At 41.1% G+C, this 25,990-nt stretch overlaps 1 protein-coding gene across 1 annotated transcript in view; it reads left to right on the forward strand.

Moving 5' to 3' along the window:
* SCFD2 (sec1 family domain containing 2) overlaps window positions 1-25,990 on the forward strand; it is a 466,192-nt gene that overhangs the window by 32,879 nt on the left and 407,323 nt on the right. The window contains exon 3 of the mRNA XM_075544345.1: window positions 10,689-10,816. Coding sequence (XP_075400460.1) covers window positions 10,689-10,816 — 128 coding nt within the window. The remainder of the gene's footprint in view (window positions 1-10,688; window positions 10,817-25,990) is intronic.

The following is a 25,990-nucleotide window of genomic DNA, read 5'->3' on the forward strand; positions in this document are numbered from 1 at the left end:
GTGACCATACTAGTTAGATGATTTTGTCAACTTGGATTGTTATGAAAGTGCAGGGCGGAGTTCAACTTGTCAATCAGGTCACAGACTGATGGGGCTTCTCAGGAGTGTGACCTTCTTATAAGAGGAAACTAGGAATCTACCTCCCTCTCTGCAGCTGTGCCTTCCTGCTTGCTGGGACCCTGCCTTCAGTGGTGGCCCCTTGTGGACCACCTGACCCTGAGAGCTGTAGACGCCCTGCCGGTTTCCAAGGATCTTGGATCCGTGTAACTGCACCACAGGCCTGTGATCCTCCTGCATTTTGCGTCACTTTTCTGTGTCATCCGCCTGCAACTACGAGTTTGAATTGGGCCCTGGCTTGTATTGGACATGAGGACCTGAGTTGGATTGGCCTAGGATGTCTTCTTTGATATAGGATTATTTCTTGATATAAAGCTCTTTCTTATACCTATATGACTATCAACGAATCACTTGATTTGTTTCTCTAGACCAGGGGTCCTCAAACTTTTAAAACCGGGGTCCAGTTCACTGTCCCTCAAACCCGTTGGAGGGCCAAATTACAGTTAAAAAAAAACTAGGAATAAATTTTTATGCACACTGCATATATCTGATTTTGAAGTAAAAATTAAAAAAACGGGGCAAAAATACCTGGTGGGCCAGATAAATGTCCTCGGCAGGCCGCATGTGACCCGCGGGCCGTAGTTTGAGGGCGCCTTCTCTAGATCACCCAGCCTAACAACAGTGACCACAACCAAACTCACTGCCATCATTCTGACTCAGAGTTCTCCTGTAGGACGGAATATAGAACTGGTCCTGTGGGTGTCCAAGTCTTCTTGAGTAGGAAGCCTTGTCTTTCTCCCTCCGAGTGGTAGGTGTGTTTGTACTGCTGACCTTGAGGGTTAGCAGGCCACCCTGTTACCCACTATGCTGTTGGAGCTCCACAATTGTGTCATTAGACGTAAAACTTCATTAAAACAATCTGTCCGATGCTGAACCATAGAGACTGTTTTCGCCAATGTGATTATTTTGGTGCCCATGAATAGCTTTCTAGTTTTTTAAAATCTTTATTCTAGTATTTTTTTCCTTGGGTCCACAATCAACACCCATAGATGCAACAGTAAAGAAATCAAATGAACTCATTGCTCTAGGAAAATCTGCAGGAAAAGACCTCGTTAGAATGTTATAAAGCACCAGATGTCACTGAGGACTAAGCTGTACCTGATTTAAGCCATGATGTTTTAAATCATCTCATATGAAATGTGCAAGCTAAGGAATACTGCAGAAGGATTATATTAGTGAATAATATTAAATATTCCATGGATTGCCAGAAGAGCACACAATTCTGTCCTGAAAGCCACAAGCTTCCTTAGAAATGAAGATGACAAGACGTTGGCTCACATGCCTTGTGCATGTTATTAGAAAGATACTCTGGAGAGGGATATTATGTTCGGTAGAGGCTGGGTCACAAAAAGACCCTCACTGAGATGGTCTGACAGACACCCACAGCAATGGCCTCAAACACACAATGATTGTGAGTATGGACAGGCTCAGCAGTGCTTTGTTCTGCTGTACATAGGGCCACTGTGTGTTGTAACTGACTTGGTGGCACCTCACAGCAGCGACAGCACATGAATTACATGAGGGCACTGGTGTATGTCTGCTTTTTCAATGCAGTGACCTCAGCCCCGAGAACAGTAACTGGGCATGCTGTTGTTGTAAATGGATTTTATTTTGAAGGCAAAGCCTAGTACAGGTTTCAGAGACTAGTGTGACACATGTGTTACTGAGAGCACTTGTCTGTAGCCATCCTCTGGCTGCAGAGACATCTCGACACGACTTTTGTTAATAAACCTGTGCCTGTATGGACTCGAACCCTAGTAGTACATGTTTACTTACCTAGTCAGCTGCTTTCACTTCTTGATACGAAGGTTTCAGAGTGTGTCCTTTAAGATGAAGTAATTGTTTAAAAAAGTAATGGAGAGGAAAAACGCCTGTGGAAGCCTCTATGAGTAATTTAATTAAAACCCTTCCTTCAGAGCTCATTAAGTGCCCTCTGATGGTAGTCACTATCTCCTGCTGTGGAAAGCTATGACTCAGATGGCTCCCTGCTGGAAATTAGTTGAAAACAGTTTTCTTGTTGTTGTTGTCTCTGCATTTGTCTCGCAATAATGTGCTGTTCCTGCAAACCCTGTGAGTCAGCTTTAGTCCCCAGGCCGGCCGTGAAGGCACCACTTCTCTGAGTTTAGTCACGAGATGCCACTTACGGTGCCTTCACCTTTACCCGCTCTCTGGATTCCATGCCTTTCAACTGACTGAACTAGCACCAGGCCATGATTCAATCCTCAACCACCTTGTAAAAATTAGTGCTGTCTTCTTTGGATTGTATTTGGTGGTGAGTAGTCCCTGCTTGTTTCATGCGTGCCAAACCAAGGCAACTTATAACGTTTCATTCAGAGGTGAGTAATTCTGGTGACTAGAGAGCTAGGAATTCACTGATAGGATCACATCTTCATGTACAAAATTCCCCCGAATGACTTTACAAATCTATTCCTAGCAGGGTATGTGTATATTATTGACCCATGATCTTCTTCAGACATGACAGCTTGTCATAATAGTTGGAATTTTAAGAATGTAAGACATTCTGTATCAAAATGGGTTATACAGTTAGCATGTAGTTGACATGTTATTTTTAACAATATAGCTACTAAACTCAAACCCACTGCCATTGAGTGGTTCCTGTGTTCCAACCTATAGTGATCCTTTGGCCAGAGTAGAAGTGTCTCATAGAGTTTCTGAGACTGTAAATTGTTATGAGAGCAGACAGCCTCATTTTTCTCATGCAGAATGGTTGCTGGGTTTGAACCATTGACCTTGCAGTTGGCAACCCAATGCTTACCTCACAGTGCCACTAAGGCTCCCTCGATGCAAATTATATTTCATAATAATATCATAGATTTTTTGTAGGATAAATGTGCTTTTATATTGTATAATTCAAGGAATTCATTGTAGCAAAAAGAAAACAAAGGTTTGATTTGTGTTCTATTAGAGAAAATGGGTTAAAGTTTCTTTTTGGAAAACGTGACTTTGAAAACAGTAAAAGGGAGAACATTTTTTAATTATCCACAAGCTGTTGGGAACTCTTTTCTTAACTCTTTTTATTACATAGCTGTGCTTGTGAAAAAGAAAGAGGTTTTAAAAAAATACTTTTATTGGGGCTCTTACCTCTCTTATCACAATGCACACATTCATCCAGTGTGTCAAGCACATTTGCACATATACCGCCATCATCATTGTCAAAGCATTCTCTTCCCACTTGAGCCCCTGATATCAGCTCCCCATTTCTATTTCCTCCCTCCCCTGCCCTCCCTCACGCACGAATCCTTGATAAGTTATAGATTATTTTTTCCATATCTTACATCATTCTCCAGCACCCTTCACCCACTTTTCCATTATTCATCCCCCTGAGAAAGGGTTCTAGGTTGATTCTTGTGATGGATTCCCTCTTTCTACCCCTATCTATCCTTCCGTAATCCTCCTGGTAGCTCTACTCTCCTTGTTGGCCCTGAAGGGTTGATCTCTCCTGGATTCCCTGTGTTGAGGGTTCTTATCTGTAGCAGTGTGCATGCTCTGGTCTAATCCTATTTGTAAGGTAGAATTGAGGTCATGATAGTGGGTGGAAGGAACCACCAAAGAACTAGAGGAAAGTTGTATGTTTCATCGGTGCTATACTGCACCCTCACTGGCTCATCTCTTCCCTGTGACATCTCGGTGAGGGGATGTCCAATTGCCTACAGATGGGCATTGGGTCTCGCTCTACTCCATGCCCCCACCCCCCTTTCACCTTGGGTATGGTTTTATTCTGGGTCTTAGATGCCTGATACCTGATCCCATTGCTAGCCAGCCACCATCAGCTTTCTTCACCACATTTGTTTATACACCCATTTTGTCTTCAGTGATCGTGTTGGGAAGGTGAGCATCACAGAATGCTGGATTGTTAGAACAAAGTGTTCTTGTGTTAAGGGAGTACTTGAGTCGGGGCCCAATGTCCACCTGCAACATTAATTCTAAACATATAGATAATGAGTACACAGTTCTATTCCCCTCTCATTATATATATTTACATATATACATACCTGTATTAGGCCTCTGTAAATGTCCTTTGCCTCCTAGTTCTTTCCTTTATTTCCTTTTTATTTTCCTCTTGTCCCACCATCATGTTCAGCCTTCATTCAGTTTAGTAATTCCTGGCTGCTACATTGCCCTTGATTAAGCTCCAGTAAAAAAGTCTTAATTGAAATAAATAGGACTATGGGATATGCAGCCATCCCTTGCTGAGTGTGGAAAGTTAATCTGTTCTGCATTTGAAGTCAGAGCACTAGGGCATAATGGAAACCATGCAAAATTACTTGTTAGTTATACAAGGAATCTCAGAAATGAGCATTTTAGTTCAAGTGTTTTGTTTTGCAGAATAGTGTAGTGTCATGGCTAATCAATTATGGAGTTCAAAGGGACTTGAGTTCAAATCCTTATCTATTAGCCATGTAATTTTGGCTAGTTATATCATCTATTTAAGAATCAACTTTTTAACTTATGAAATGCAATCTATAATGCTTTTCCTATTGACTCGTTATTTGGTGTATTGCCTATGATATATTTAGTTCTCAATAATGGAAAATAACATTAGTGCCTTATTATTTACTACCGTTGTTAGTTGAAGGAGCCCTTATGATTTGCACACCAGGGAAGAACTATAAACTCAAAATTAAGATTATCTCAGAACAGAGGATTTTGCATAACGATATAATTAAAGTCAGTACAGATGTAAATTATAAATAATTAATTATAGGGTAGAAAGTTTCATAGCTTTCTTGGGAGATTAATTCTTGTTTGATTAAGGCAAATCCTTTAATGCCATCAAACAACTCTCTTTGAGAGATAGAACTCCTTTTATTTGAAATAAATTTCCAGTCAACTAGGTTCTATTTGATTAAGGACATTTTTTGCAGTTTTTAGTTTGAAGGTTAAGGCAAATCAGGGTATTGATTCATGGTCAGTTGCTGCCAGTGCTTCAAGTGAGTCTGAAATGGGTGAGAAATTATTTTTTATCTTACTTTCTCCTGTGCCAATGATTCACAGGAAAATAATTAGTTTATGAATATTAGTTTAGTTTAGTAAATTTAAACTTGCCATGTATGATGTATGCTGTCATTATTTTATAAATTGTGTAGTGTAGGAATTAAACCAAAACCAACCCTATTGACACCGAGTCTGCTCTGACTTTTAGCCACCCTGAATCTTTATGGAAGCACATAGTCTCTTATTTGCCCTGTGGAGGAGCTGATAGGTTTGAACTTCTGCCTGTGTGGTTAACAGTCTAGTGCTTACGTGACTGCACCACTGGAGCTCCTGTTGTAGGGGAGGAAGTAGATGCCCCCCCTAAAAAAACCTAACAAACTAACATATATCTAGACAATTAGAATGATTGATATTAACAAAACAACTTTCATGGAAACTTGTGGTCTAATCTCTCAATGGTAGAGATTATGGATACATATATATCTTCTAAAATGTTTTACTAAACAAGATTCAGAAGAGTATAAGATCTAATGACTTTACTTTTGTGAACACATCAGAATTGTATGAATAAAAGTACTGTAGTTAAATGAGTAGCACCATCTAACATATTTCAAACTCTTGAATTTATTGAATTAATGGCCCTGGTTATAAGACTATCATTTGTGGCAATAGTAAAGGTAATAACAACTACACAGCAATCACATTGTGACTTACATTTATTGTAAAAGAATTTTATGTACATTATATTACTTAATACTCACAATGATCTTGTGAAGTTGACATTACCTCCATTTATGCAGATGATAAAAATAAGGAAAAGAGCCGATTAGTTATGTGCACAAGGTCACACAGTTAGCAAGTCTAGATGTGTGCCTAGATATGTGTTCATTTTTTGTTGTTGTCTATTTCCTGTCCCAATCATTCATTTGCTCAGTCAGTAAATATTTACTGGGTCTGCTTACCATGGTTCTGGCACTATTGTAGGCGGTAGGAGATTAGCAATATGTTAAAAAAGGCCAACTTTCATAAAAAGGCACTGCTTTCTATGAGGGAAATAGACAACAAACAAACAGATAATAAGTCAGATGGTGATAAAGTTTGTGATTTTCAGGTGACAAACAACAGAAACACGGGTGAAGGAAGACAGTGGATGGAGTAAGATGATAATAATTTATAATTTATCAAGGATTCATCAGGGTGGGAAAGTGGGGGAGGGAGGAAAAAATGAGCTGATACCAAGGGCTCAAATAGAAAGAAAAGAATGATGGCAACATATGTACAAACGTGCTCGATACAATGGATGCATGGATTGTTGTAAGAGCTGTAAGAGACCCCAATAAAATGATTTATTAAAATTTAAAAAAAGAAAAGAAAAAGGGATTGTACAATAAAAAAAGTTAGGAATTTTGTAGAACAGTTAGTCCTAGGAAATAGGGGGAAGGAATCCTGGGATAAGGTACTAGCATGAGTTTTCACTGCCTTTCATGCAGAGATACTTGGAAGAAGAAGGGAAAGAGATACCGTGTTTAGAATACACAAGAAGATGAAGACGCCATATAGTTGAAGGGGCAGGAGCAAAGAAGACACTGACTGGAGCTTTAGCTGGCTTTCTAAAGCCAGATTTATCTGACTCAGCAGTCTGCATTTGAACTGCTAGATGGATCTGATGGAACAACTACAGTAGATTATCTCATCTACTTTTGTCTTGGAACATACTGCATTAGGAAGATACAAATTTCATAGGAAAGAGGAGAAGAATGATGTGGTGCTTAATTTTATGTGCCCAATTGGATATGCAGGGATTTTCAGTGATTTGGATGGATTGTTTTTCCATAATATAATGTAATCACTCTTCATTTGTGATTTGATATGACCAACATATCAGTCAAAAAGCCAGTTAGTTGAAAAACAGTCGTGTAAGAAAGCCATTCAGTTTGGGGGGCATGTTCTGCATTCAATATATATGAGTGTTCTGGCACAGCTTGCTTTCTCTGGATTGTGGGACATGAGCCAGCAGCCCACATCTATAGAGTTAGGAGACACCTCCAGCCTGACATCTGATCCCATAGATTTGGGACTGGTCAGCCTCAATACAGGTGGGAGCAGTTTCTTTTAAATAAAGATATCTCTATATTTACACACACACACACACACACACACACACACACACACACACACACACACGGACATTGGAGGGACATATCAGACGTCCTCTGTTGCTTTTCTATTGCCATAAGGCAGGAGTCGGACTAGTCTCCCTGGACCCTTCTTTACCTCTTCTAACACCAACCGCGTTCCTCCTGTGCACTCTACTATCTATACTGGGTTTGCTAATTTATGTAGTGGCCACACAGAACTCACAGGACAACATTCACTATGAAGAGGGCGTATTGACTTACTACAAGTCAGGATAGCAAACGGTAAGGATACAGTCATTGGTCTCTTCAGTAGCCAAGTCTTTCTGCAGTTCTTAGCCTCTCAGCCACATAGTAACCAATTCTCCCTTTGCTTCTCAGCCATGTGGTCCATTAGCTTTGACCTCCATGGGTCAGGAAACCAACCCTGTCTTTCACTCTGTTCCACAGTTCCATAGTCTCAGGCCAGATTACAGACGGTGCCCCATAGTCTTGGTGCTGCTCCTCTGAGTCTCAATGCCACACAGTCTGTGATGCATCTGATCTCAGCGGCCTCTGTCGCTTCAGACAGAGCTCCTGAACATGCTCTTCTGAGGTCCTCCAGGTTTCTCCCTTCTCTTCAAAGATGGGTCATCCTTAGATCCAGGGCCTGGTAATGAAAATGGACCAATCTCTAGTCCACCCAATCATCTGGGGTCTTACAGGCTTGAAGATAAACAAGCAGCCATCTAGCTGAGAAGCAACAAAGCCCACATGGAAGAAGCACACCTGCCTATGTGATCACGAGGTGTTGAAGGGATCAGGTATCAGGCATCAAAAAACAAAAAATCATATCATTGTGAATGTGAGGGAGTGCAGAGTAGAGACCCAAAGCCCATCCGTGGGCAACTGGACATCCCCTTACAGAAGGGTCACAAGGGAGAGATAAGCCAGTGAAGGTACAGTATAGCACCGATGAAACACACAACTTTCCTCTACTTCTTTAATGCTTCCTTCCTGCCACTAACATGAACCCCATTCATTCTACCTTACAAATCCGGCTAGACCAGAGCATGTACACTGGTACTGATAAGAGCTGGAAACACAGGGAATCCAGGACAGATAAACCTCTCAGGACCAATAATGAGAGTAGCGATACCACGAGGGTAAGGGAAAGGTGGGGTAGGAAGGGGGAACCTATCACAAGGATCTACATATAACACCCTCCCAGGGGTACAGACAATGGAAAAGTGAGTAAAGGGAGCCATTGGATAGTGTAAGACATGAAAAAAAAAATCTAAATTATCAAGGGTTCATGGGGCGGGGAGGGAGGGGAACAATGAGCTGATACTCAGGGCTCAAGTAGAAAGAAAATGTTTTGAGAAGGATGATGGCAACAAATGTACAAATGTGCTTGATACAATGGATGTATGTATGGATTGTGATGAGTTATATGAACCCTCAATAAAATTATTTTTTAAATAAAAGAAAAAAATCTACTCCTGCATAAAAGTAGCCAATAAATGTTCCTTAGCAATACAAAAAAAGATACCACAATAAAAAAGAAATAATATGCCCTGAGTCATTATGTATGCATTGATCTTGGCTCTTCATCCTGCGTGTGTGTTTATTTCTTTGCTTACATGTCAATCTCTTCTTCTATATTCTTAGGCCATTGAAAGCCGAAGCCTTATTTTTACCTACATATCTCAATCACTGATCATAGAGCTTGACATGTGGTATATCTGTTAAATTACACTTAGAATATTCGGTGCAGAATTTTAATGATGACAAGTCAGATCATATTGAAACAAGCGGAAAGTGTTGAGCGCTCCTGGAATAGAGTGGTACCAACAATGTAAACTAACTGCTTATTGTTGGTCATTCTATGCAAACAGTAAGGGCAGGACTAACACTCACCACTCCATTATTCCGAACCATCTTCAAACTTGAAAGATCTTACTGAAATTAAAATGCATTTGTTTTCAAGTGGTCACTGATAGAGACAGGATGAATGAAGCGTTGGCATGACATTCAGTGGAGGGAAGAGTCTTTAGAAAGAGACAAAGATTATCTTTGTTTCTTCATATCCAGTTTTTAAAACGCTGCTGCAAATGTGTCTGGTTGGCGACAGGACTGAGATCTTCGGGGAGGAACACTGCACTCATTCACGATTTGCGTGTGTCCGTTGGGGGAATGAATCCGGACAGGAGCAGGCATAATGCAGGGCTCTGAACCCGTCATCCCTCCACTGTGAAGGCTTCAGTAGGTGCAGCCGTACAGCCTGAGGCCCCAAGTGGGAGGGTTCTTAATGCAGCACTGCTTTCTGGAGTTCTGATTTTTGTTAATAGGAAATCTACTCATTGGGAAGCCTGTTGAGTTAAATGCTTGATAGGAATTCTTGCTGTTTGCTCTGTGTCTTAGACAAACATGTTATCTTTAGGGGACGTACTTACAATCACTGATAAACATTTTTAGGCATGAATTTAATCTTGGCCTACATAACATTTATGTCATCCTAGCATTGTATTGGTTGAAATAAATTTTAATGTACAATCTTTTTGTAATTAAAAAATCATTTTATTGAGGGCTCTTACAGCTCTTATAACAATTCATACATCAATTGCACCAAGCATATTTTTACATATGTTTACATCATGATTTTCTAAACAGTTTCTTTTTTTTCCCCCCTTGATAATTTTTTATTTTATTTTTAAATACTTTTATTGGGGGATCTTACATGTCTTATCACAGTCACTCCTCCAATGTGTCAAGCACAGTTGCACATGTGCCGCCATCATTATTTTCAAAGCATTCTCTTCCACTTGAGCCCCTGACATCAGATCCCTATTTCTTTCACCTCCCTGCCCTGCCCTTCCTCCCTCACGAATCCTTGCTAAGTTATTTTTTCCATATTTTACACCGTCCTCCATTGCCCCTCACCCACTTTTCCATTATTTGTCCCCCCCCCCGAGGGGGGCGGTTCTAGGTTGATTCTTGTGATCAATTCCTCCTTTCACCCGCCATCCTCCCCTAATTCTCCTGGTAGCTCTACTCTCCTTGTTGGCCCTGAAGGGTTGATCTATCCTGGATTCCCTATGTTTTGGACTCTTATCTGTAGCAGTGTCCATGCTCTGGTCTAATCCGATTTGTAAGGTAGAATTGAGGTCATGATAGTAGGGTGAAGGAAGCACCAAATAACTAGAGGAAAGTCGTGGTGACTGCATAAATAAACCCAGTTTCTCCCACAATTCTCAATGCACTATAACGTTCCTCCCTCACATAGCTCCTTCCTTTTTGGGTTTAACTTTATTATCTTCTTAATTTCTCAATATTTTGTGTGAATGAAAATCATCAGCAGTTAATTCTAATTCTTGGAGTCCATCGGTATGAAAGGCTACCCTAGTGCGTTAAAAATGGCATTTAAAATTATCTAGTTTCTTAACTCTTTTCATTATTCACTGGAAATATGTTCTAGAGTTCTTTTTGGTTTTCCTGCAGTGACACCTCAGGAAAAGCCCTCTGGGAAGCCTTACTGAGCGCCAAGCACAAAGAGGCAGTGATGGAAGTTCGGAGACATCTAGTGGAAGCTGCAAGCAGAGAAAATCTCCCAATCAAGATGAGTATGGGTAAGCGTATCTTTGTTGTGTAAGGGCCAGAAAATGATCCCAGGCTCAAAGACGTTTCTTTTCTTTAAAAAAAAAATCATTTTATTAGTGGCTCATACAACTCTTATCACAATCCATACACACATCAATTGTGTAAAGCACATTTTTAAATTCATTGCCCTCCTCATTCTCAAAACCTTTGCTCTCCACTTAAGCCCCTGGCATCATCTCCTCATTTTTCCCCTCCTTCCCTGGTCCCCACCTCCCTCATGAACCCTTGATAATTTATAAATTATTATTTTGCCATAACTTGCCCTGTCTGATGTCTCCCTTCACCCACTTTTCTGTTGTCTGTCCCCCAGTAAGGAGGTTATATTTAGATCCTTGTAATTGGTTCCCCCTTTCCACCCCACCTTCACTCCACCCTCCTGGTATTGCCACTCTCACCACTGGTCCTGAAGGGATCATCCGCCCTGGATTCCCTGTGTTTCCAATTCCTATCTGTACCAGTGTACATCCACTGGTCTAGCCAGACTTATAAGGTAGAATTGGGATCATGATAGTGGGGGCGGGGAGGAAGCATTTAGGAACTAGAGGAAAGATGTTTGTTTAATTGTTGCTGCACTGCACCCTGACTGGCTCATCTTCTCCCCGTATGGGAATGGAAAGGGATGTCCAATTGCCTACAAACGGGCTTTGGGTCTCCACTCTGCACTTCCCCTCATTCATAATGATATGATTTTTTGTTTTGATGATGCCTGATACCTCATTCCTTTGACACCTCATGATCGCACAGGCCGCTGTGCTTCTTCCATGTGGCCTTTGGTTGCTTCTTAGCTAGATGGCCACTTAGCTAGATGGCCACCTTCAAACCTTTAAGACCCAGACGCTATATCTTTTGATAGCTGGGCACCATCAGCTTTCTTCGCCACATTTGCTTATGCACCCATTTGTCTTCAGTGATCGTATCAAGGAGGCGAGCACACAATGATATGAATTTTTGTTCTTTAATGCCTGATAACTGATCCATTTGGTAACTCGTGAGCATGCAGGCTGGTGTGCTTCTTCCATGTGGACTTTGTTGCTTCTGAGCTAGATGGCTGCTTGTGTACCTTCAAGTCTTTAAGACCCCAGATGCTGTATCTTTTGTTAGCCGGGCACCATCAGCTTTCTTCACCACATTTGCTTATGCACCCACTTTATCTTCAGCAATCATATCGAGAAGGTGAGCATCATGGAGTGCCAGTTTAATAGAAAAAAGTGTTCTTGTATTGCGGGAGTACTTGAGTGGAGGCCCAATGTCCATCTCCTACCATAATCCTGAACCTATACATTTATGCACATAGATCTATTTCCACATCCTCATATATAAATATATTTACATATGTACATGGCTATATTTAGATCTCTATAAATGCCCTTTACCTCCTAGCTCTTTCCTCTATTTCCTTTGACTTTCCTCTTGTCCCACTATCATGTTCAGCCTTCATTAGGGTTTCAGTAATTCCTTTCAGTTACATTACCCTTGGCTACACCCTACCAGGCCTCCTACACCCTCCTCACCACTGATTTGGATCACTTGTTCCCTTGACCCTGGGTTTGTTAACACCACTTCCTTTCCCCCACCTCCCACTCTCCCATGTCCCCTCCCCCCCAGAACTGTTGGTCCCATTGTTTTCTTGTCCAGATTGTTCATTCAGCCTATCTTATTTAGACAAACCTGCGGAGATAGTAACATGCACCCAAACAAGACAGAGCAAAACCAAGCAACAAAATAAAACAAAACAACAAGCCAATGACAAAAAAACAAAACACAACAACAAGAAAGAAAAGCTTGATTATTTGTTGTCCTTTAAGAGTGTTTTCTAGTTGAGTCTGATGGGGCGCCAAGCCCTGGCCCTAAAGTCTGTTTTTGGTATTCCCTGGGGACTTCGTTGATCTGTTCCCCTTAGTGTTATCTCTTAGTGTTTTGCCTCAGTGTGGTGGGATCAGATTAGGTGAATTTCCACACTCTGTCTCCAGTGTTGACTCCTAAGGGCTATGGGTCAGCGAGGGATGTTGTGTCTCATAGTGGGGCCGGCGATATGGTCTTCTCTGTGGATTGGCTACTCTGACTGGGAATCTCTTCGTCAAGGCCTGGTGGGCCATGATATGCTCCACTATCTCTCCTCCCCCTTCCTTTGCTCCCTTGTGCTCTGATCAGACATGTCCCTCTCCCAGAGCTGCAGATTCAGTGCTATCCTCTGAAATAAAATCTTCTGGGGTGAGGGACAGGTGTCCATGTAGTTGGGATTGGGGCCAGCCCCTCAGACCTCTCCACTGGTTCCCTACTACATGCTGACATGTTGCATTCACATCTTGGAGTACTGGGTTGAAGTCTGGTCCCTCTTTCCCTGTGGAGATATAAACAAGACTCTCCCTTTGGGTGGGTTAGTGCCCTGTATCCCCGCTACCCATTTCTTTTTTATTTCTTTTTCCTTCTCCCCCTTCCTTTTTAGTTGGCTTCAATTTGTATCCATGGATTTGGTCTGGCCCCTGCTATACTACCTGGTCCTCACCCTAGGAATGTTTGTACACAGTAGCTTTTTCCCTATGCTCATTTTGCATTTTTTTTTAAAGCTTACCTCAATAGACTCATGTTGTCCTTTTCCTTTTGTGCCTAGCTTACTTCTTTAGCATGATTTCCTCCAGTTCTTCCCATGCCGTCATGTGCATCCTATGTCCATCACTGCTTTTTAGCCATGCATGGCACTCCAGTGTATGTATGTACCATAGTTTTTTAATCTACTCAAGAGTTGATGGAAATTTGGGTTGTTTTCAACTCCTTGCAATTGTGAACTGTGCCGCAATGATCATTGGAGCACAGGTGTCTGGGCGTGGTTTGTTTCTTGCCTCTTCTGGGTATATGCCCAGTAGGGGGATTGCTGGGTTGTATGGTAACTCGATTACCATAGATATCGCCAGATCAATTTCCATAGTGGCTGTACATGCTTACAGGTCCACCAGCAGTGGATGAGAGTTCCGGTCTCCCCACAGCCCCTCGAACACTTGTTACTTTCTGATTTTTTGAATTGGGCTATCTTTGAGGGTGTTAGGTGGTACATCATTGTTGTTTTAAGTTGCATTTCTCTTATGGCTAAAGATCTGGAACATTTCCTCATATGTTTATTGGCCATTCAGATTTCTGCCCTTGTGAAATTTCTGTTCAGGGTTAGTTTTTTTCTTTTTGGAAGCTAGCAGAGTATTGTAGATTTTAGTAAGAAGGCCTTTGTCTGATGTGTCATTGCTAAAGATGTTTTCCCAGTCAGTGGGCTCTCTTATTACTCTTTTGGTGAATCCTTTTGATGTACACAGGTGTTTTGTTTTCAGTATATGCCATTTGTCAGTTTGTGCCACCTCTTGTTTTTGTGTCCTTCCCTATTTCTGATAGTCTATGTAGTCTTGTGCCAAAGTTCTCAAGTTGGTCCCAATTCCCTCATAAGTGACTCTAATAGTTTGGGGTTTAACTTCAAGGTGTGTGATCCACCTTGAGTTGATTCTTGTGCTTGGAGTGCGGTAAGGGTCTTGCTTCATTTTTCTGCAGGTAGATATCCATTTTTTTCAGCACCACTTGTTAAAGAGGATATCTGCTCCCCATTGGATATTTTTTGGGCCCTTATTAAAGATCAGTGGTCTGTATGCTGATCATTTTATTTATGGGCTTTCAGTTCTTTTTCATTGCTCTGAGTGTCTGTCATTGTACCAATACCATGCGGTTTAGCACACTATGGCTGTATAGTATGTGCTAAAGTCTGGTCAAGCAAGCCCTACTACTGTGTCCTTCTTCTTGAGGAGTTCTCTGCTAGTTCTGGGCTTCTTGTCTCTCCATATGAAGTTGGTAATCAGTTTTTCCATTTCTTTGAAGAAAGATGAGGGTAATTGTATTGGGATTTTGTTAAATTTATATAGTGCCTTAGGCAGAACTGACATCTTTACAATATTGAGTCTTCCAATATAGCGTGGCATATTCTTCCATTTGTTGAGGTGGTTCTTGGTTTCTTGTAATAGTGTTCTGTAATTTTCCCCATATAGATCTTTTGTTCTTTTAGTCAGGTATATCCCTAGATATTTCAGTTTGTATTTGGCTATTGTGAAGGGCACCACCTTTTTTATTTCCTCTTCTGTGGCCTTATCTGATGTGTATAATAGTCCAATGGACTTCTGTTTGTTTATCTTGTATCCTGCCACTCTGACAAATCCTCTATTGCTTTCAAAGAACCAACTTTTAGCAGCATTAATTTTTTTCCACAGTTGTCTTATTTTCTATCTCCTGAATCTCAGCCCTGATTTTTATTATTTCTTTTGCTATTAGTGGGATTGTCCTGCTGACTCTGCTCTATTGTTGTAAATTTTGTGCCAACATATCAATCATGAGCCTCTCTTCCATTTTCAGGTGTGCATGTATTGCTATGAAACTTCCTCTGATAACTGCCTTTGTTTTGTCCCATAAGTTTTGGTACGTCGTGTTTTCATTCTCATTGGTTTCTAGAAATTTCCTAATTTCATCTCTGATCTGTGCCAATGTGCACTCCTGTTGCAATAGTTATTCATCTTCCAATTGTTTGCTCTTGTTTTCTTCTTCCTCCTTTTGTTGATTTCCACCCTTTTGACACAGTGGTCAGCGAGAGAGGTCTGTATATCAATGTGCTTAAATTTATGTAGATTCGCTTTATGCCCCAGCATGTGGTCTCTCTTTGAATATGTGCCATGCAGTCTTGAAAAGAATGTGAATATTTTTTTGTATTTAGAAGAAAAGCTTTGTAAATATCTATCAGGTCAAATTGTAGTATTTATATCTCTAGCCTCCTTGTGGAGTTTATTTCCCTGTGATCTAGCTTCCTCAGAGAGCGGTGTATTGAAGTCACCTACTGTAATTGTTGAGGCTGTGATTTCATTTTTCATCTTCTGGAGTGTTTGGTTGACGTATTTAGTGGGTCTCTCATTCGGGAAATATATGTATATAATGCTTAGTGTTTCTTTGTCTACCTTTCCCTTGAGCATTATATTGTGTTCCTCCTTATCTCTTTTAATGGTTTGTACTTTGAGGTCAGTTTTATCCGAGATTAGGATTACAACCCCTGCTTTTTTTGAATTGTTGTTTGCTTGGTATGCCTTTCCCCAGCCTTTGATTCTCAGCCTATTTTTGCCTATAGCATTGATCTGTGTGTCCTTTAGGCAGCAGATTGATGGACTGTGTTTTCTAAGCCAGTCTGCGAGTTTCAGTCTTTTAATGCCTGAGTTCAGGCCATTGATATTCAGGGTTATAATCTCCATCTGCAGACTCTGTGATGTCATCTTACACCTTTTAGTTTGGCGTTTTCATACCTTCCTTATTAGTGTGTTGTGCATGTGTGTGTACATCATTCTTGACTTCTTTCCATCCTTAAGCCAATGCTATCTTGGAGTCTGTTTTCTCATTGTTGCCCTCTGGGTGAGTTGGTTCTATGTGGCAGTTTCTTATTTATGCTTGGTGAGTTTTGTGCTTCTGCCCATACTGTGTTGGCAAGGATCTTTTGTAGGGCTGGGTTTGTTCTAACGTAGTCTCTGAGTTTTTCCTTGTCTAGGAAGACTCTTACTTCTCCAGCTATTTTGATTGATAATTTGTCTGGGTAGAGTAATCTTAAGTTTTTGTTCAATTTTTGGAATATGTTACACCCCTCTCTCCTCTTCTTAGTTTCTGATGATAGGTCTGAGCATATTCTTATTTTAGAACCTTTATATGTGATTGCTTGTTTTTCACTAAGTGCTCTCATGATTCTCTCCTTTTCCTCAGAGTTGGATAGTTTAACTATTACGTGCCTTGGTGTCTTCTTGGGATTCATTCTAGCTGTTGTTCTTTCTGCCTCCTGAATTTTTGCCTGGTTTCCATTCAATAAGCTGGGGAAGTTTTCCACTAAGAAGTGTCTCATAATTGTTGCAGATGACTTCTTTGTTGTGTCTTCCTCCAGTAATCCAATTATTCTGATGTTTTCCTTAATAGCATCAGACATAGCTCTTAGGTTTTCTTCAGCTTCTCTGATCATCTTATTAGATTTTTGTTCGTGCTTGTTAAAGTCTGTTTGGCTGTCCTCCAAGTCATTGGTGTGGTTCTCTGCTTCCACTAGTTGATTCTCAATATCCATGTGTCTGCTACTGGTTTTTGTTATCTCCTCCCTGAACTCTTGTATTTCTCTGGTGTATGGATTTTTATCTCCTCTATCATCGCACCCTTTTTCTGTATTGTTTCCTTCATATCCTGTATGACTCCAAGCAGCATTCTGAAAATTTCTTTCTGTGGTAGCTCAATGTCTGCTTCTTCTATGCATGTCATTATATTTGGGACATCTTCTGCCATTGCCTTTTGTTTCTCCTGGTTTTTTTCATTGAGGTCATTGTGGCCGATAGTTGTTTGTGTTGCATTGTTTTAGAGGAGCCAGGTGCCATTTTCCAGAGAGTCAAAGATCACTGACTCTCTCTGGGAGACTTGTAGAAATGCTTTTTCAAATTGCCTAGAGCTAATTTCTCTATGGGATTATCCTACCACTTTAGCCTCCTGTGATTTCCCTCTCAAAGGAGTTCCCCAGAAGGTTGGTGGGTTGCCTGCTTTGGTGTAGAACATCGTGAATGGTGGGCGGAATTGCCTTGGCCAGGAAGATCAATGTGTAGGTTGGGCAGAGGTTCCTGTAGCAGTTTGAAAGTTGGTGAGTATTGGCTGAGCTGCCTTAGACTGTGTGAGGCACTGAGGTAGGTGGGAGGAAGTTCCCTCAGTCACCTGAGACAACAGTAAAATAGGTACAACCCCAACCACACAGGAAGGAATTCCCCAGTAAGAAGTTGGGCTGAGTATCCCCTGGTGGACATCAACTGGGCTTTCCCTAGCCTCGAGCTAACTGGGTGGTACATTGGCATAGATGCCCTAGGCTAAGGGGAGTGGTTGGAGGTCAGCAGTGGAATGTGAGAGAACAGGGAAGAAACAAAGAGTGAAAAAAAACCTACACCTGCTGAGACTGTTGAGTTATAGAAGGGAGGGAAACACAAGTAGCAATATACCTGAGCCCTGATCCCTGCCCGTGGGGCTGCAAGGGTTTATTCCCTGCCCAAGGCTGTTGCTAGATGTTGCTCTGTTGAGATTAAGCCCCTGCTCTGGCTCTGAATTGTCCAGGCTCTGGTGGAGACAGTGGCAGTGCTAAGGTCAAACTTGCTGGCCTCCACTGTGGTAAGCCAAAGCCCTCAGCTCCTCAAAAACTTGTGGATCCATGCCTACTTATCTTTATGATGCTACTCCTGCAATCTAGCAGTGTTGAATTTCCCTCTTAGTAATTCTCCTGGGCTGATTTCTGCAGAGTCTCTCTTGTATATGGTATATATGGTACTCAGTTGTCATCTTCCTGGAAGTCCCTCAATGATGTTTCTTTAAGATTGTTCAGAACTGTGGATCAACTCAGGCAAAATGGCGAAAGAGTTTAGAAACTGGTGAGAGACCAGGAAAGAACTGTGTGCACCCTCCTTGCTTTACTTAGACTCAACTTCTTGCTAACAAAGAGTAATTATTTGGTTATTTCATATGGGCATTTCAGAATAGGTTTGAACCCCCCTCTCTTCATTTTCTTTTAAGCTCTTCTGTTCATGTCCCCTTCTAACTTGAAAAAAACACACCAAAACCGAAAATTCCTTCTTTCCCAATGATGATTCTGAGTGAAGGTTCTTTGACTGGCTTAGGATTTGTGAATGAACTGCCATACTGGAAAAACATCTAGCAGTTAGACATGCCCTGGCCTGACCTCTCACCCTTAGAGTGGTTTGCTAGTTGTTCTAGCACATAATTCATCAGGGAATAATACACTTCATTTTCCTCATTCCTCATGTCTTGCTTTGACTTCATTAATTAAAGAAACTAGCTACAATGACATTTAAGTTCTTAATAGCTTGGGATATAAATCTGAGAATCACAGAATTGATATTTTGATCTTAGAAGAGGATGTTGGCTTTGCTCTTTTTTCTGTTACTAATTTTATTAATGTGGAAATAAAGATGGACATTGAATCTAGTTAGTTAGAATTTACTCTTAGAAACTTGCAACATTTTATTTTTCTATTTTAAAAAAAATTAGAGTGCTTGCTTAGAATCTGTTCTTAACTGATTGCAGTGAACAATGTATAATCCTCCACCCCCCACCCCACCCGAGGGGCATGATCAACAGAAACAGGAGACAGTGGATGGTGTAAGATATTAAAAATAACAATAATCTATAATTTATCTAGGGTTCATGAGGGTGGGAGGTGGTGAGGAGAAAAAAAGAAGAGCTGATACCAAGGGCTCAAGTAGAAAAAAATGCTTTGAAAATGATGATGGCAACATATGCACAAATGTAACTGATACAGTTGATGTATGGATTATTATAAGAGTTGTAAGATCCCCAAATAAAATGATAAAAATAAAAAATCTGTTCTTTGTAAATATTAGTACAAAATAATGGTAAAACTAGTGACTTTTCATTGCTCTGATTTATAGCCCACAGTCTTGGTTACTTAAGGGGTCTCTGTTAGTCTGGGTACATTAGAGAAAAAAATCCACAGAGACTCATATATAACAGAGAGTTTTACATAAAGGTTAAGTGCATATCAAGAAAACATCCCGACCCAGTGCTGCCCAAAGCCATAAGTCCAACATTAACCCATATCTGACACTATTCCACAAAGTCCTCCTGCATCTCACAAAACATAGACCATGACACCCACTCCAAGAGGAAAGCCGAATCAGTGAATGTGTAAGCATCTCGGTGCTGGCAGGTCTGTCCACACAGCTGCTCCAGTACCGAGGGCTGTATCGGGGTAGGTCCATGTGGCTTATCCTTGGGATGTCTTGCAGGAAGTGAGCCTTGCCAGCTGAAGCAGGGAACTGGCTAAGGCAGCTGCACCCTGGTCCAAGCATCACAAAGCAAGAGACCTGAGAACAAGAAAGGCAAGGCTCACGGAGCCATTTATCTCTCTGCGCTTCAATTAACCCCACATGTGTTTATCGGTCAGGTGGGCACAACAAACTAACTACCTCAGGGTCAAAAACCAAATATGAAGTGAAAGTAGAAGAACAAAATATGGGAGGTAGAAGAATGGTGGTGAACCTAGGAAGATAAAAGTTACAGGGTCACAATAAGAAAAAAAACAAAAAACAGGAATTTTAGTATTTTAGGTGACTATATATATGAAGGCTTTAAAAAGCCTAATGAGAATAAAAATGAGAATATTGAATATTTATTGAGTATATATAATATGCCAGGTATTCCAACTACTTCCATATGTTTTCCTTATTGTCATTCTGTAAGGATTGCTCTTTGGTGCCCTGTCAGTTCCTATTATAGTGTATTGCAGTTGTAGTACACAGAATGAAAAATGTTCCCGCATTATCTTCACAATTGTTTCTGTGTTTGAGCCCATTGTTGTAGCTATTGTGTCAATCCTTGAAGGTCTTTTTTTTTTCTTCCACTTTAACAAGTTTGATGTTCTTCTCCAGAGCTAGGCTGTCCTGATAACTGTCCAAAGTACATGAGACAAAGTCTACCATTCTTCCTTGTAAGGGCATTCTGACTGTTCTTCCAAGAGTGACCTGTTAGTTCTTCTGGCCTTCTGTGGTACTTTCAATATTCTTTACCAGCACCATAATTCAAATGCATCAAATCTTTTTTTGTTGTTATTCTTCATTATTGTTCAATTTTTACATTTATAGGAGACCTTGCAAATTACCTTGGCTTGGGTAAGGCTCAACTTAGTGCTCAAAGTGACATCCTTTCTTGTTCTTTGACATTTTGAAGCGGTCTTGTGTGTCAGATTTACAATTAGTCTCTTGACTGCTGCTTTGAGGAGCACCGATTATGAATTGAAGCAAGAAGATATTCTTGACAATTTAAATCTTTTTTTCTGTTTATCATGATATTATCTGTTGGTCCAGTTGTGAAGAGATTACTTTCCTTTACCTGGAATTGCAATCTGCCTTGAAGCCGGTAGTCCTGGTCTCTAGCAACAGTCCTTCAAGTCTTTCTCCCTTCCAGCCACCCACTTGGAGCCCACGACACCACCAGGATTCCTGGTCTGTAAGAGGTTGTTATTGTTGTTGGATGCCTTTGAGTTTGTTCTGACCCATAGTGACCCTATACACAACAGAACAAAACACTGCCCGCTCCTGTACCATCCTCAGAGTTGTTCCTATGTCTGAGCCCTTTGTTGCAGCCACTGAATCAATCCATATGTTGAAGGCCTTCCTCGTTTTCACTACCCCTCTACTTTACCAAACATGATATCCCATTTCTCAGGCAAGAAAATTGAAGCAGAGAAAAGCAAGTTGCCTAAGGCTATACATCTAATAGATAGTAGGATTGAAATTCAAATCCAGGTATTCTGGTACCAGACACTATGTTTTCAATCTTTATAAATCCACCCTAATACTACCAAAGCTATAAGTTCTACATGTTGTCTGTTAAAGCCAAATCAAACTGACTACTATTGAGTCAAATCTGATTCTTTTGGACCCCAAACAGGGTGTCCAAGATATTTACCACAGCAGAGAGCTTCATCATTGTGCCATGGAGCAGTTGGTGGCTTTGAATCACTGACCGTGTAGTTAGCAGCCCAGTGCCCAACTTACATAGTGTCTGTCAGAAATAAAGTTGCTGGTGTAGGGAAACATCAATAACAAGAATGTTTACCTTATAGAATTTCCTATCTTTAAGGCTGGTGAAATAAGAACTAATTCATATTAGGAATCAAGAAAACTGGGACTGCACAAAGGGTCTTGATGATAAAGTTAATATAGATTATGTTTCAGTGATGTAACCTTCTGATCCTATCACAGAGCATAAATCAGTTTTTCTTGCTCAATGCGGGACTCTCAAAAAGATTATCACACTTTAGTTTTCAAAAGGACTGTATCTTTAAAAAAATGCCAGAGGCAAAAATTAAAAAAAAAAAAAGGATGGGTAGCTCGATAGGAATGCAAATTTTACAAAGCTTGGATGTTCTATCCACAGAAAAAGGAGAGGGAGAGATAAAAGGGCTTGCTTTATCCAGAAACTCCAGACTTTGGGAGGGGTGGTGGGAGAGCAAATAGAAAAAAGGGAAAGAAACAGACATTACGAGCAAAATTATGTTGTAAGGATGACCGCAAAGATTGGCCCCAAACATACTCCGTCTATGTGCCAAGTGAAGTTTAGTAAAAGATAACAAAGTTTCTTTTACAGTTTAGTAGTAGATAACACAGAAAATCCCCTTCTGCTTCATATCACTAGCTAGGATTTCTGCTGTGTCTCATTTCCATATTACCACAGCTAGTTAACTATGAGCAGTAAAAAGGGGAGCTGGAACTTTGACATAATAAAAGATTGATAGTTGAAAATGGCTTATTAGAGAGCTTATCATAAGAGAAAAATTTATGCTCCGGTATTCTAGATGGCTGCAATTCTTCTCTAGCAGCATTAAGACCATGAAATGTACTTCAAACTATGCACTGTTCTTATAATCCCTGCTATAAATTCTACTGAAGCTGCCTTGTTTTTCTCTAATAGTAATAGAGGCTTCTGGTGCTTTTTGGACATTTTACTGATCTTTATATTGTACACTAAGAATCTTTTTGTATTTTAAATTCACTGAGAAGGACCCATGATTGAAACCTCAGATCTTAATGATAACTTTCCCCAGTACAAGGCAAGCTCATTTTATTTATTTATTTTTTTTGGTAAGCTCATTTTAAAGCATTATGAGCACCAAGAGAAATGAACGTTTTCTCCAGGGAAGAGTGTTAGATTGCTCAAGCAAAGGAAAAAAATAATTAAAAAAACCCAATCCATTTCATCTTTTCAGATATAAACATAAATGCCATCTTTCCTAGAGTTGGTTATTAAATTGTCAGCTAGTGGAATAGATGTGTTCCTGAAAGGTGATTCTTAAAGCATTATAAATGGAATTGTTGTCTCCCCACTGCTTTTGTAATGACAGATGTCATCTGGGAGTGAAGAGCAAAGTTAAAAAAGCAAAACAACCGCAGAGCAGTTGCCATTGAGCTGAGACTGAGACATGGCTCCCCAAACCAAACTCACAGTTACGGGTCAGTTTGGACTCGGCGCAACCCGTAGGGCTGGGCAGCACTGCCTCAGATGATGTCAAGGAGGAATCTTTGCAGAAGGAGCTCTGGTGTGACTCCAGCTGCCGACCTTGCAGTTAGCAGCTGAGCGATTAACCACTGTGCCACCAGGCCTCCTACAATGCTAACAGGCCCCAAGAAATCCTTTTCGTCTGGAACCAAAATGGCTACGTGCAGAAGAAATGAGGAGGAGGTGTTTATCTCAAATGAATACAATTTACAGAGAATTCTCTGGAACACTAGTGTGCTTGGGGAGGTTACACTCATGTGTGTCCTATAATCCTACCAGAGAAATCAAACCACCTGCGATTGAGCCCGTTCAGACTGCTAGCCACCTGTGGGCTTCTGAGGCTGTAACTCTATACACATTGGACCCGCCTCTTCTCCCATGGAGTGGCTGGTGGGTGTACAATGCCAGCCTTTCTGCTAGCAGCCCATCAGGGGCAATCCTCTGGAACGCAGAGGGTGGCAGCGACTGTCCACGGACTTCCATGAGCGCTGAAGTAAACCTCACCGTGACACTGCTCCTTCTCCCAGCCTCACACTTCTTACCACTGCCGTCTCACCCACTGTCTTTCTTTCTTAGTTTCTTGCGTTCCAATCTAGTTGAGCCTGGACTCTGACATTTTTTTGTTTTACCCAGAAAAATCTTCCAGACGACTAGGTCTAAGAACACTTCTTAATTTCTTTGCAGCCTTCACTAATAGCCGATTGCCACTCTTTTTGTACGTTTGCTGTGTCTTCTGTGATGTGGGGCTCGCCTGTGATGGCATGGAACATAGCCAAGCTTCAACTGATCTTTAAAAATGGATTCCCGTATTTCAGCACATTTTTAAAATGCAGTTTTTGTGGTACATTTCGGTGCCATGGCTGATATTCAGGTCAGCTTTTACTCGAGTATATATGGTAACTATGTATTTCCTGAAATTTGGTGGAAAGCTGGGGACAGAGCGAAGTTTATGTCTGTCAAGCAAATGTCTGGGTGTGCTGCTTTGTCGATGAAAAACCTGCATGGGAAACCACGTTCTAATAAGTTTGTTGGAATAGAAAAAAATAAAAACAAACAGATCCAGTTACACGATTCCTCATATTCTCTATGGAAGATGCATTAATTCGATTTTCCTATTGTCTTTTCCTAGGCTTCATGCTGAATACTTTCCTTCTGATTACAGCATCTTTATATAAAAATCCATACCAGTGTTTCCCAAAGTGGGTGACCCCACCCCACTTTGGGGTGGGGGCAGTGGTTGGAATGATCCAGGGGTGCTGCAAAAGCAGATACCTGCACCTTATCCTGGATTATGGGCTATAGGCTGTAGGACATGGGGGGTCACTGAGTCATTTTTTTCTAAAAAGCAGATGGTAGGCCAAATAAGTTTGGGAACTTATATTTAAAACACTCCTCACAATGACTACCTCCTCCCAACTTTAAGCTTAATGGCAATTCCATCACTGCTCTGCTCACTTTCCCCCAAACACCTTGACTGTAGATGGTCACACTCTGATAGAAAACTTTTGATCCCCGTTTCCAGTTGATAATCTGATCCATGACATTATGGTACTTCTCAATGTACACTTGTAGTTCTCGGGCACCTTCATGTTGACTGCACACACTCATTACCATTTTCTTTTTTCCCCCAAATTAGACGAGAAGAGTTACATCAACCACTTCCACATCACAATTACGTTGAGTTTGAAGCTCCTGACTAAGTTCTAGTTGGTACACACCTTGCTTTTACAAGGGGATGTTCAGAGCTGGACCCACACGATGATTTGTTCTTCCACTCTGCAAGGATGCTATGCTATTCTTCCTGAAGCCCCAGAGGGGACGAGCAGCATGTGTTCTCCATCGATACCACACCTACTATCATTCTTTGCTTTGGAAAATAGCAAGAAAACAAACAATTTAACTTTTCATTTGGTGACTAGGTAGTCTCTACCATAGTGCGGCTGTAACAGCCATACCACAGGTGGATGACTTCAACAGACTGAAATACGTGCTTTCAGAATTTGAGAGGCTAAAATCTCTGAAAGGTGATGGCCATTGAGGAGAGGCAGTCTCTTGTCTCCTTGCAGTAGATCCAGTGTTCTTTAGAGGCTGCCATGTGTCTACGCATTCATCTTTCCCTGGTTCTCGGGTTTTCATGGTGCAAGGACCTCAGCTCAAAAGAATGCACCCCATTCTTGCCTCTTCTTTCTTGATGGGAGGCCCATCTCGCTCTGTCCACTTCTCTCTCCTTTTATCTCTCGAAAGTTAAGGGGCTGTAGGCCACATGCCTGGAACCTTTCCTTCCTTAGGGTCAAGGCTATGGTAGGACTAAGGGTGTGGTGCCCCACCCCTAATCTTCTTACTGGTGTATCACATCAGATTACGTCCTGGGGTAGCCTCGCATAACTTCCAAGGGACCGAGATTCATGGCCCAGCCCCGTTGATGCAAATTTTGGGGAGTCACAATTCAATCTAGGACATTTATTTAAATGTTCAACTACAGTGAACCTCATTTGAAATTCCTTTAAAAACTCTACTCCCATAAAAGGTTACAGTCTCAGAAGCTCACAGCAGTCCAACCCTGCCCTACTGGGCATCAGCTGGATGGCAGTGAGTCTGTTTTTTCATATATTACAATCTGTCTCTAAATTTATATGTAGTGTTCCCAACCCCCAAAGACCAGTAAAGATGAGATTTGTAAAAATTCAAGTAATAAAAGGCAATAATAATGAAAACATTAAAAAAGACACATTCTGTTTGCACTAGAACCTATTTACAATGTTATTAAGATGGGCAGGCCCCTGTTGTAAGTTGGACAACCTGTGAGACTGAAAAACTTTGAGTTGACCCAGCTCCGTCTGCAATGATTAAATCACTGTTTTTCAGTTCTAAACCCACCCTCTGCTCTGTGATGCTGGTGACTGGGCATCTGCACATCGTATTTCCACTTTTCCAGCTGGCTCCCAGTTAGTCTCTGCTAAGAAGGGGTGTTTGAGAGAGATGACAAGACTGGAGGAGGAAGAACTGACTTTCCTCTTCTTGTCTGCTCTCTGTGGCCT

This window comes from Tenrec ecaudatus, chromosome 3, assembly GCF_050624435.1.
Source record: "Tenrec ecaudatus isolate mTenEca1 chromosome 3, mTenEca1.hap1, whole genome shotgun sequence".
Lineage (NCBI taxonomy): Eukaryota > Metazoa > Chordata > Mammalia > Afrosoricida > Tenrecidae > Tenrec > Tenrec ecaudatus.